Source organism: Cervus canadensis, chromosome 4, assembly GCF_019320065.1.
Source record: "Cervus canadensis isolate Bull #8, Minnesota chromosome 4, ASM1932006v1, whole genome shotgun sequence".
Lineage (NCBI taxonomy): Eukaryota > Metazoa > Chordata > Mammalia > Artiodactyla > Cervidae > Cervus > Cervus canadensis.
In genome coordinates this window covers 69,028,687-69,040,954 of record NC_057389.1, presented here as the reverse complement: position 1 = coordinate 69,040,954, position 12,268 = coordinate 69,028,687, and the positions used below count along the sequence as shown (strand labels likewise).

Genomic DNA, 12,268 nt, shown 5'->3' with positions numbered 1-12,268 from the left:
TTTTCCTTCCTTTATTTTCTGTCTCATACTTCAGATTCTGCAAATTCCACCTTCAGAATTTGTTCCACATTTGGCTTCCATGTATGTCCCTGCAACTTCTCTCATGTCTGGACATTTTAACGGTCTCCTAATAGAGCTCTCTGCTACTACTCTTACCCAGTCCAGAGTTCTCTCAATGCAGCAGCCAAAGTCCCCCTAAAGCAGAGATCACATCAAATCACCCTCAGCTTTTAGCATTCCAGTGGGCTGGTATCACACTTGAAAGTAAAGTGTTTCAGATGTACATGACACTAATAAACTTCATCCACCATGACACAATAAACTGGGTCACTCCCCTCCTCGTTCACTCCATCCACTCCAGTCACTTGGCCTCCTCAGTGTTCCTCCAACACAGAAAAGGTATTCCTGCCTCAGGGCCTTTGTATTTGCGACTCCTTCTGCTTCAAACACTTTCTTCCAGATATCAAAACAGGCTCTCTCACTGTGTTCAGGTTTCTGCTCAGATGTTGCCTCCTCCTTTCTTGATCATCCTATCTAAAACAGCAGCCCCTGACACCTCACCTGCATACTGCACTAGTTCCTTATCCTGCCTTATTTTTTCCCTATAGCACTTACCACCGTTTGACATTATATTAAGTGTTTGTTTCTTCATTGCCCTTTGTCTGCATCAGAAAGTCAGTCCTATGAGAACAGGGGCTTGTCTGTCTTGTTCACCGTCTCCCCAGTGACTGCACACAGCGGATATGAATAAACAGATGAAGGAAGGATTGAGAAAGTGAAACAGTAAATGAGAAAAGGGCGAAGTGGCAGCCTGGGGCTCCAGGCAGTCCTCCAACAGGGAGGGCCAGAGATCCCATTCCTTGGGTTCCTGCAGGGCTCAGACCTAGGTGGAGCCACCAACTCCCTGCACAGGCAGCCCCTGGGTAGGGAGGAACAGGCCGTGGGCTAGGTCACAGTGCCCCCTGGTGGTCAGGATACCTGTAGCTGCAGGGCCAGGTCCCTAGATGCTTCCAAAGACTTTCTCTTCTACTGCCTGATTGGAACCCCAGAAAAATTGCCATGAAACAAAAAGGTTTAGATTTGTAATAAGAAAGCATGCCAAAGCAACAAGAACCTACCATATAACACAGAAATTTATATTCAATATCTTGTAATAACCCATAATGGAAAAGAATTTGAAAAAGAACACATTTATGTATGCATACATATGTATATATGTATAACTGAATCATTTTGCTGTATAGTTGAAACATTATAAATCAAATCAACTACACTTCAACTTATTTTATTTTTTTACACTTCAATTTAAAAATGAATATACACTGAAAATAAATTTTAAAAGAACATTCAATTGCTTAAAATAGAAAGAAAAACCATTCTGTACATTGTGTTGGAACAATTGGTTATTGTCTTAAAAAAACAAGGCTCCACCTCATACCATATATAAAAATATATCACATATAGATTAAAATCGACTTTTATGGTACTTCACTAGTGGTCCAGTAGCTAAAACTCCTCGCTCCCAGTGCAGGGGGCCTGGGTTCGATTCCTGGTCAGGGAACTAGATTCCACATGCTACAACTAAAGACCAGTGCCATCAAATAGATAAGTAAAAATAAATATTTGGGAAAATAAAGTAAAATCTACTTTTACAAGTAAAATTATAAAAGTATTAGAAGACAGTTTTAAAAAGAAGCATGCCAGACCAAGGACCCAGAATCCTGGATTCCAGTTCTGGCCAAGATATTGACTCTCTAGATAACCTCCAGTGTGTCCTGGCATTCTGTGAGGTGGCAGGAGCTGACCTGCCACTGTGGGGCCAAGAGGTCCTTGCTGAAGGTACACTGACACCTCCTAGCCTCAGCTTGCTCTGTTGCAAGCAGCCTGATCAATCATGGGAAGACTTTGCCTGTCAGGAGGACTGTCTGTAAGTAGGGCTGAAATCTGCCTCTCAGTGTTTCCAACATTTTTCTGGGTTTTGTCCTGTGTGGGCACAAACACCATGGGATAGCACAGAATGCACCTCCCTACAACCTCCCTTCATACACTACATTTGGAGATGCCTTTTAGACACCTAGAACTCTTGTGTGCAGTTGGAATCTTAAATCTGGGTCTCAGGGGCGAGATCTATGCTGAAGATATACATTAGGAGTCATCAATATTTAGATGGCCTGTGAGATCTGGAGACCACCTTGACTCACTTAGGACTGTGGTTCTCAGCCTTGGGTGCATACTACAATTATCTGGGGAGCTGAAAAAGTGGTGCCCAAGGCCTGCCTTGACAGATGAAATTTGAGACCATATGTATGGGCCGAGGCATCAGCATTTTAAAAAGGCTCTACTTCAAGCTTCAACAGTAAGTGAACCAAGAACTTCCAGATGTACAAGCTGGATTTAGAAAAGGCAGAGGAATCAGAGATCAAATTGCCAACATCTGTTGGATCATAGAAAAAGCTAGAGAATTCCAGAAAAAGATCTACTTCTGTTTCATTGACTATGCTAAACCCTTTGACTGTGTGGATCACAACAAACGGTGGAAAATTCCTAAAGAGATGGGAATACCAGACCACCTTACCTGCCTCCGAGAAACCTGTATGCAGGTCAAGAAGCAACAGTAGAGCCAGACATGGAACAATGGACTGGTTCCAAATTATGAAAGCAGTACGTCAATGCTGTATATTGTCGCCCTGCTTATTTAACTTATATGCAGGTACATCATGCAAAATGCCAGGCTGGATGAAACACAAGCTGGAATCAAGATTGCCAGGAGAAATCTGAGAAATAACCTCAGATATGAAGATGACATCACCCTTATGGCAGAAAGCGAAGAGGAACTAAAGAGCCTCTTGATGAAAGTGAAAGAGGAGAGTGAAAAAGTTGGCTTAAAACTCAACATTCAGAAAACTAAGATCATGGCATCTGGTCCCATCATTTCATAGCAAATAGATGGGGAAACAATGGAAACAGTGATAGACTTTATTTTCTTGGGCTCCAAAATCACTGCAGATGGTGACTGCAGCCATGAAATTAAAAGATGCTTGTTCCTTGGAAGAAAAGCTATGACCAACCTAAACAGCAGAGACATTTACTTTAAAGCAGAGACATTACTTTGCCAAGAAAGATCTGTGTAGTCAAAGCTATGGTTTTTCCAGTAGTTATGTACAGGTGTGGAAGCTGGACCATACAGAAGGCTGAGTGCCAAAGAATTGATGCCTTCAAACCGTGGTGTTGAAGACTCTTGAGAGTCCTTTGGACAGCAAGGAGATCAAACCAGTCAATCCTAAAGGAAATAAATCCTGAATTTGCATTGAAAAGATTGATGCTGAAGCTGAAGCTCCAATCTTTTGGCCACCTGATGCGAAGAGCCAACTTGACTGCAAAAGACCCTGATGCTGGGAAAGATTGAAGGCAGGAGGAGAAGGGGTCGATAGAGGATGAGATGGTTGGATGGCATCACCGACTCAATGGACATGAGTTTGAGCAAACTTTGGGAGGTGGTGAAGGACAGGGAAGCCTGGTGTGTTGTAGTCCAGGGGGTTGAAAAAAATCAGACATGACTGAGCAACTGAACAACAATAGGTGATTACGTATGCAGCTAGGGTTGAACTACACTGTGTCTGATGCCAAAGTTCCGCACAGAACTCAGGCAGGGAAGGTGACAGAAGAGTCTGGGAAGGAGAGACCTGTAAGGAGGAGGAAAACCAAGTGAAGACCGCATTCCAAGAAGGGGTGTGGAATGCTGCTGAGAAGTAAGGAGAGTCTAGATCACAAAGAGAGTCCAAGTTGCTTTTGTTTGGGGAAAAAGGAGGTTGGTGATCCTAATAAGAGCGATGGAATGGAGTTGTGGAGACCACCAGGAGATTGGATTTGGTTGAAGGGAGAAGGGGAGGTGAGAAAGTGGAAATGAGAGTAATCAACAACTCTTTTGAGGAATTTCTCTGTGAAGAGGAAGAGAGAAATGGGGAGGTGGCTGAAGGAGAATAAGAGGTCGAGGGGAGGTTTGTTTTAAAGAAATTATAGAGCATATTTGTGTGTGGCTGGAAATGATGATGATGATGATGGAATTAACAGGTCAAGGAGAGAGGGTAGGGCTCCATTTGCCAAGCCATGGGGAAGTGAGAGGAGACGGGAGCAGACACTCTTCGTTGTAGGGCAGGAGGGAGACTGGTGCAGATACAGCTGCTCTTGTAGATGAAGCAATGGGAGGTCAAGGATGCTCGCTTCTGTTGGCTGCCATTTCCTAAGTAGAAATGTGAGAATGGTCGGGGATGGAGAGCAGAAGCTATGAGAGCCTTGGGGAGGAGAAAAGCAGCCACTGTGGGGCGCAGGATCTCTGGGCAGCAAGGAGAGCCTATCTCTTTGAGGTTTGAGATCACATTGTTAAAGAGAATGCAGTCAGCCTGGTTATGGGAATTTCTCATATGGTGGCATAGAGAATTGGGTTCACCTGAGGCTGGGGACTGTGCCCCAAAAATAGGATGGAAGGAGAGGGGAGCAGAAGGCAGAATCCAAGTAGTGCAAGGATGGGATTACGGACTGGAGTAGTGCAGATAATGAGAAAAGGGTCAGTGCAGGTCAGTGAGAAGGGCGAGCAGCCACATAGGCAACACTAGAGGAAGTGGGCCGGAAGGAGAGCAGGTAGCCAGAGGCAGACACTTGAAATGAGACAGCATCACTGTGAAGTGACGATGGAGCGTCACCATCATAAAGATGAAGTTCGGGATGTGTCAAAGGGGTGAGCAGCTGAGGTGGTGCTGAGCTCAAGGGGCCAGGAGGCTGGATCTTCGGGGGCATTGATGCTTGTATGCATGGAGACCCAGGGATGGTGACAGGAGCAGCGGTAAGGGGAGGACAGTAAGGCAGGCAATGAAGTCTTCAAGAGACTCCTTATCTCCTTCTGGAATGTGGCCTCCTTGAAAACAGTACTGCGGCTGTCATGAACATGGCCATGGGTCCTCAGTGCCTGGCACAAAGTAGGCACTGGTGAGACTCGAATGAATGCATGTCTGGTGTATAATCTGATCTTTATCCTTGACAGCTAGGGAAGAGACTGAGGCCAGAGACTTCCCAGGAGTGTCTGCGCATTTTTTTTTTTTTTTAGTCTGTGCATTTTTGAGTCTCAGGGGAGACTGTTAGGTGTGCACATCTTTGAAGTCCCTGCCCCCTGCCTCTCCCCCACTCCCACTCCTCCCCAGCTCAGGCTTTCCGGTCCCTCAAAATCAGCCTCCACACAACTTTCCCTGGTCTGACTGTGTCCCTCCACTGAGGATGAGACCCAGCTCCTTGTAGGATGATCAGGCCTCTCTCATGAGCGGCCAACTCAACCTCAAGCCCCTAGGAGTCCTCTGGTGCATGCTCTTCCCTTGCTCTCTGCAACCACCATGCCTACCTTCAGCGTGGAAAGCTCCAGGGCTCAGTGCCAGCCTGGGGAAGCCCTGCCTCCCCTTTACGCTCAATTCAGAGGGTACATCGCCCATCAGCAAGCCTTATTTCTCCCTCTGCCCTACTACTGTCTGAGTCACTTCCACTGCAAGGACCACATGGAGCCATAATTATCTGCATTCCACTTGCCTGCTCCAGTGGACCAGAACCTACTGGTGGCAGAGGTTGGCGCTAGGTCACGTATGTCCCTGGAACCCAGCACCGGGCACTGGCGTTTGCTGCAACACCTGTGTTTGAGGATCTGTGTGGACCTGGGCATACCGCTGCCGGGAGCCTTGCTGTGTTTAGTCGCTCAGTCGTGTGACTCTTTTCCACCCCATGGACTGTAGCCCGCTAGGCTCCTCTGTCCATGGGATTCTCCACGCAAGGATACTGGAGTGGGTGGCCATGCCCTCCTCCAGGGGATCTTCCCGACCCAGGGATCAAACCCAGGAATCCGGCATTGCAGGTGGATTCTTTACCATCTGAGCCACCAGGGAAACCCTTAGGGAGGAGATAGCGCTGTGGGCCAGGAGGCTGGACAGAGAGGAGAACTACAAAGGTTTTATTACCAGCAAATCTGTACACTATACACCGGGGGGGCCTCCCGCCTTGTCCCTCCAGGCTGGAGTGCGTGTGAGGGTTGCGTCCCCAGATGTCCGTGGTCCTCCCTGCCTTCTTGTCCCAGGGAGAGCGCCCTCCTCTCCTAGGGCGGCCACGCCAAGTGGTTCAGGGCCGGTCGCAGGGGGCCGGGCCCTTCTTCCGCTCTCGGCTCAGCAACGTCACCAGCTTGGCCTTGAAGCCTGAGTGCGCGCCGGGGCGGCCAGACCCCGCCGCCTCGTCGCCGTTATCCGCCAGCTCCAGCTCCAGCAACCGCCGGTACTGGGCCTCCAGGCTGCTGTCGTGGGCCGCGCCGGGCCAGCCCAGGTCCTGGCTGTTGTGGTAGATGGGGCTGGCCGGGGGGCTGCCGCCGCCCGGGCCCTCGCGCACCAGCTCCCGGCAGCTGGCGTCGGGCGCGAACAAGTTCTCGTACAGGTGTTCCGCGGCGGCGCTCGGGGGCCCGCTGGCCCGCTTGCACACGGACGCGTAGAGCAATGCCGGCGGCTCCTCGGAGACCGCGGGGCCCAGCAGCGGCGGCAGACTCTGTGGCCCGGGCTCGGCCGCGCGCATCTTCCGCGAGCCGGGCGCTTCGGGCCGCGGGGGCCCCTCCCGCAGCTCGCCTGGAGGCTCCAGCGAGGGCAGCGAGGTGGCCCGCGGCAGAGGGCAGGGCCGGGGCCCCGGGAGCCGCTCCCGCTGGCGGGCGATGGCTGCGGCCAAGGCTCCGCACAGGTCGCGGGCGCGGGCGCTGCTGAAGGCGAAGAGGCCCTCGCCCGAGTCGCAGCGGCGGCCGGCTTCAAAGGAGAACACGCCCTGGGCAGGGGGCGGCACGAGGAGTCAGCGGTTTGAGGGGCCGGGCGCCACCCGCCACCCTTCCCTGCGGGACCAGCGGGACGGCGGCCCAGCATCTCACCTTGTCGGCGCCGAACTTTCGCAGGAAGCAGTAGGGCCAGGTGTAGAGCGCCTGCGGGCTGGCCGGTTCGCTCAGCTGGAGAGCGTCCTGTCCCAGCCGCAGGAGGTAGGGCCCCTTCAGCTGGCAGCGGGTGGCTGCCTCCGTCCTCTGCACCACCACCGGGAACTCGCCCACTGCAAGCACCGGCCGTGAGGGCCACAAGCACAGACTCCCGGGTTGGGGTCCCAGAAAGCTTCCCGCCCCGGCTGTGCTGGGGCTAAGGCTGCCCCTGTAATCTCCGCGACTCACCTTCCTGCCAGGAAGAGTAGATGGAGTTCTCCTCCATGGGGACTAGGCTCCTCTGCCGAGCCTCCACCTCCCCAGATCCCGAGGAACTCTCCCCTGTGCCCTAGGGAATGGGACAAGGTCAGAGGTTAGCGCCCCTCCTCCCCATTCCCATATCCTTTCCCTGGGGTCTGTGACAAGCAGGGGCACCCAGCGACCTGAGTGTCAGTCCCCGTTCTGCCCGTGACACAGTGCATGGCCCTGGGCCCCACTCTGAGCCTATTTCCCCACCGGCTGCCCCTTTAGGGTGCTGAGAGCTGTAAAGCGAAGGGCACACATGAAGATGTCCTCCATCGCCCCTGAGGTTGGCCAGGGACTGGGCCAGTCTGTCTGTGTGCCTGACACCTTGGAGCAGTAAAGGGGTGGAAGCTTCAAGGGTGGGCCCCACGAGTGAATGGCCGCTGTTCCTCCCATCTTTGACCTCTCCCCATCTTCCCCGACATTCTTCAGGCTCTGACCCTTAGCATCTCCATCATGACCACCTTGGCCCATGATACCACGTGCCATGCCACGCTAAGTCACTTCAGTGTCTGACTGTGACTCTATGGACCATAGCCCACCAGGCTCCTCGGTTTGTGGGATTCTCCAGGCAAGAATACTGGAGAAGGGTTGCCATGCCCTCCTTTGGGGATCTTCCCAACCCAGGGATTGAACCCGGGTCTTCTGCCTTCTTTACCATCAGAGCCACCAGGGAAGCCCCAAGATACCATAGCCAGGGTCAAATGCAATGGCTTCCCACTGGTCTCTTTGCTCCTTTTTACCTTTTTTTTTTTTTAAAATCAAAAGAATTGTGGTAAAATACACAACATAAAACTGACCATTTTAACCATTTTAAAGTGGATGGAGATGTAATTCAGAACTTTTTCATTACTCCAAATGGAAATCCTGTACCCATTAAGTCTTTGCTTTCTATTCCCTTCTCTCCTCAGCCCTGGCAACCCGTAAGCTGCTTTCTGTAACTCTGGATTTGTCTATTCTGGGTATTTCATGTAAATGGAATCACACAGTGTGTGGCCTTTCGTGTCTAGCTGTTCTGACTTAGCATGTTTCCAGTGTCCACCCATGTTGTAGCGTGTACCAGTGCTTCATTCTTTTTTAAGTAATGTTCTGTTGTATGGATAGACTACGTTCAGTTTATCCATTCATCCGTTGATGGACATGTGGGTGGTTTGCATCTTTGGGCTACTGTGAACAATGCTGCACTAAAGATTCTCATGCAAGTTTTGTTTGAACACCTGTTTCAGTTCTCTTGGGTCTACGCCTAGGAGGAGAATTGCTAGGTCATATGTTAACTTTGTTTAATTTTTGAGGAACTGCCACTCATTTCCTTTTGGTCCATCAGAGACCCTGCAAAGCTTTAAAACACTCAGTTTCTGGGTCCAACTCCCCAGAGGCTTCCCCTCTTGCTCAGAATAAAAGCCCAGACTCCACGAGTGGCCCTGGGCAGTTTTAGTTGGCTCCCACTAAGTTCTCCACTGTTGCCTCCTCCTGGGTCCCCTCTCCCTCCTTACCCTGTGGCCACACTGGCCTTTCTGCTCCTTGAACATCAAGCTTTTCCCTGCCTCAGGTCCCTTGCCCACGCTGCTCCCTCTTTTCAGGAGCCTTCTCAGACTGGTGTTTAGGACACTCTTTTCTCAGATCTTTGCCTGGTGGGTTATTTGTCCTCTCCTGAGAAGCCTTCCTGGACTATCCTGTCTAACATCCCTCTACTCATTCATGGTCCCACTCAGCCTCTCATATTCTCCATAGCATGCATGGCCATCTGAGATTTGTTCTGTGGGCTTCTGGGCTGTATCCCAGGCTTCTAGGTGCTTGCTGAGTGATGGGACGTGGATGAGCATGGGGATGAACAAGGTGTGGTGAAATGGTCTCCCCGGCCCGCCCCTAGATGCCTTACCCACCTGCCCTGTGCTCACCGGGAAGGCCAGCTGACAGATGGGGCCCATCCATGCCTGGCGGTGCTCTGCAGCCAGCAGGTGGCTTCGCTCCGTGGTGGTGAGCAGGAAGGCACCAGTGTCCCGGGGGCAGCTCTCGCCATCAGCCGGTAGCACGGACACGCAGTCAGCCAGGCGGATGATCCGCCGTTCTCCCCGCCGGCCAGGCCCCGCCGACCTGTCACCTGCTGGCCCCAGGCCACCATCCCGGACCTCCCAGCTCTCTAGCCGGGCCACGCCCGAGGGGCCTCCTGCATAGAGTAGACCCCATACCTTCCGCCAGCACTTCTGCAGATGATAAAAATGGGGGAGATGGCCCTCAACTGGCAGTTCTCAACCTGCAGCTCAACCCCACACAAGCCAGTCAGCCAGTGCTCCTGGCCACTCCACCTCCCTACTCTTCAGGCCATGTGAAAGTGAAGTGTCGCCCAGTTGTGTCTGACTCTGTGACCCTATGGACTGTAGCCCACCAGCCTCCTCTGGCCATGGGATTTTCTAGGCAAGAATACTGGAGTGGGTTGCCCTTTCCTTCTCCAGGGGATCTTCCTGGCCTAGGGATTGAACCCGGGTCTCCTGCACTGCAGGCAGATTCTTTACCGTCTGAGCCACCAGGGAAGCCCAGGACACATTGCCAGAGCTGGCCTGGCAAGGGGGATAGTCTGTATTTGGAGTCAGTCAGCCCTAGGTTCACATCTACCCCCACGCTTTCCCAACTGTGACCCCCATAAGCACTAGTAGCTTTGTCTCTCAAAGGTCATGAGGGGGGACTTCCCTGGTGGTCCAGCGGCTAGGACTCCATGCTCCCAATGCAGGGGCCTGGGTCTGATCCCTGGTCGGGGAACTGGATCCCACATGTGGCAAGCAAAACATCCTGCACGCCACCACTGAGACCCAGCATGGCCAGATAAATAATACAATAAAATACTTAAGAAACAAAAGGTTGTGAGACCGCATGAGGTTGGGGCTTCTACTGGATATCTAGTGGCTGGAGCAGACCACCCGACACCCCTGCTTTGTCGGTGCCCCCACCACCTGCAAAGAAAAGGTCAGTTAGGCTAGGGCAAGGGCTGGGGTGGGAGGGAGGCCTCGGTCTCATGATGGCAAGGAAGGAAACATGCAAATAATTCCGAGCAAAGGAAACAGACGGTTTATCTGCCTGGGCAGCAGCTGCAGCTGAGCTATGGGTGTGCAGGGCCAGGGATCTCAGGACAGGCCTGGGAAGAGTCGAGCCTTCTTTGGCAGGATGGAGCTCCACTTTTAGGGGCTCCTCCAGCTCAGCCCCCAGCTCTCTCAGGGGCCACAGTGCCACTAGGAGATGGGATGGAAGGCTGTTGGATTAGCCGGTCCCTCACCTCTGCTCTGCCCCAAGGGTGGCATTACTGGCTCCCTGCTCTTGGCTTCCCACCTGTAAATGAGGCAGGGTCTCGCTGAGGCTGAACTTCTCCACACCCAGGTTGGATTCCCCACCCTGATGCCTACCCGCTTTCTCCCAGTCCTAGTGACCTGTCCGAGTCTGGGGCAGAGGCCCACCACCTGTCCTAGGCGGCCGCCTGGCAGCCAGGGTCCCCACCTTGCCGAACTTGATGTGCTGCTGGTAGAGGATGCCGTCCTTGACGGGGGTCTCCAGAGGCTCCATGGCCGCGGCCGGGCCCCAGGGCCGCCACTCCGAGGACCTGAGGAGACTGATGACGGGCAGGAGGGGAACTCCTCACACTTCCCCTTCTGGCCACTTCCCCCTCCCTCTGTCCAGAGAGGCAGCTGCAAGGCCTGGGGGAGGGGAGCCCTGCCTACCGTAAAAGAGATAGAATGGTTTGGGGAGGGCATCCCACATTTCTCCCCTGGGGTTCCAGGTACCCCACTAGAGCCAGGCAGGGGCCTCAGGCCACCTGAGGGCAGATGATCCCTGCCTGTCCCGGCCAGCTGGGTGTGAGCCTCTGACCGCAGGCTGGCTCCCGAGTCATGAGCTCTGACTCCTCCCCCATCCTGGGGCAGTTGTGTACCCTGGGGCCTGGCATGCCCACAGCCTGGTCCCATCCCAGGACCTTTAGCCAGATGGGCAAACTCCTTGCTTTCCCATTCAAGAGTCCTAGTTGGTCGGCCTGTCTTTATGCTGGAAAACAGTTCTAACAATCACTTGATCCTCTCCATTTCACAGCTCCTGTCTATTGCCAGCCTTGGCATCTTCCCATTGAACCATGGCCCCCACCTGGGCCCATCCGGCCCTTTCTGCCATCCCCAAACCAACCCATCCCTCCCCTTCCTAAACGCTGCCTGGCTCCCAGTGCCCTCAGGTCTAGCTTGGACTCCTGGGCCCAGCACTCGAAGAGTATTCTCTCCTCCACCTCGCCACGCCTGGCGCCTTCAGGGCGCCTCTCACCGTGCTCCTCAGGGCACTGGGCCTCCTTCCTCTGGCCTTCTTCCTTCAGGTCTCCCTGGACCACCCCACACTATCTTGAGAGCACAAAGGCCCCAGCCCTCACAGCACAGCCCCAGCCACGTGAGTGAGGGTGGCACGCCCCTGCCGAGTTCCCTGGAGAGCTCACATGCTTTTTTTTTTTTAAGCTTTGCTTCTTGCTGGGGCTCTTTCTAAGCCTTTCCTTGCTGGAGGCCAGTTATCTGAGCTCTGCTTATGAATCTGAATTCTGGAGACAGCCTCGTGTCACTTATCCTGTGCCACTTCTACGAAGGAATGTGTCAACAGGCCAAATACTGTTTGGGGGCCACATGTGGGCTGTGCAGCTTCTCAGGCAGGAAATCCAGGGCCTCGTTCACCCGGCTTTGGCCCCGTTATGGCCCCAGCAGCCTGACACCATGTCCTTTGCATTCTCATTGCCATTTCACCGATGAGGAAATCAAGACTCAGAAACATTAAGTAACTTGCCCAAGGCCACACACCAAGTGACAAGCATGACGCAAACAACTGCTGTCCTGCTGGGATAAGCATGTGGCCTTGTACAGGCAGTGCCTGGCACAGAGGAGCTGCCACCTGGGCTTTTTTTTCTTTCTACCCGTAGCAAGATGCTGAAATCCTGGCCCATTTGCTAGCAGTCCTGTGACTGCGGCCTGCATTTATTCACGG

General features: G+C 53.0%; 1 protein-coding gene across 2 annotated transcripts; it reads right to left on the bottom strand.

The window, feature by feature from the left end:
- Window positions 1–5,965: 5,965 nt before the first annotated feature.
- On the bottom strand, window positions 5,966–11,695 carry DOK3 (docking protein 3). 2 transcript variants are annotated; one of them, XM_043465763.1, is made up of 6 exons: window positions 11,567–11,695; window positions 10,760–10,871; window positions 9,157–9,477; window positions 7,220–7,319; window positions 6,932–7,104; window positions 5,966–6,831 (listed from the first exon to the last, which is right to left on the bottom strand). In XM_043465763.1, the coding sequence occupies exons 2-6, from the start codon at window positions 10,823–10,825 to the stop codon at window positions 6,151–6,153; spliced, it is 1,341 nt and encodes a 446-aa protein (XP_043321698.1). In that variant the 5' UTR covers window positions 10,826–10,871; window positions 11,567–11,695; the 3' UTR covers window positions 5,966–6,150. The 2 variants fall into 2 exon arrangements, with proteins under 2 accessions (XP_043321698.1, XP_043321699.1); XM_043465764.1 differs by having other exon boundaries at window positions 9,172–9,477.
- Between the last annotated feature and the right edge of the window lie 573 nt (window positions 11,696–12,268).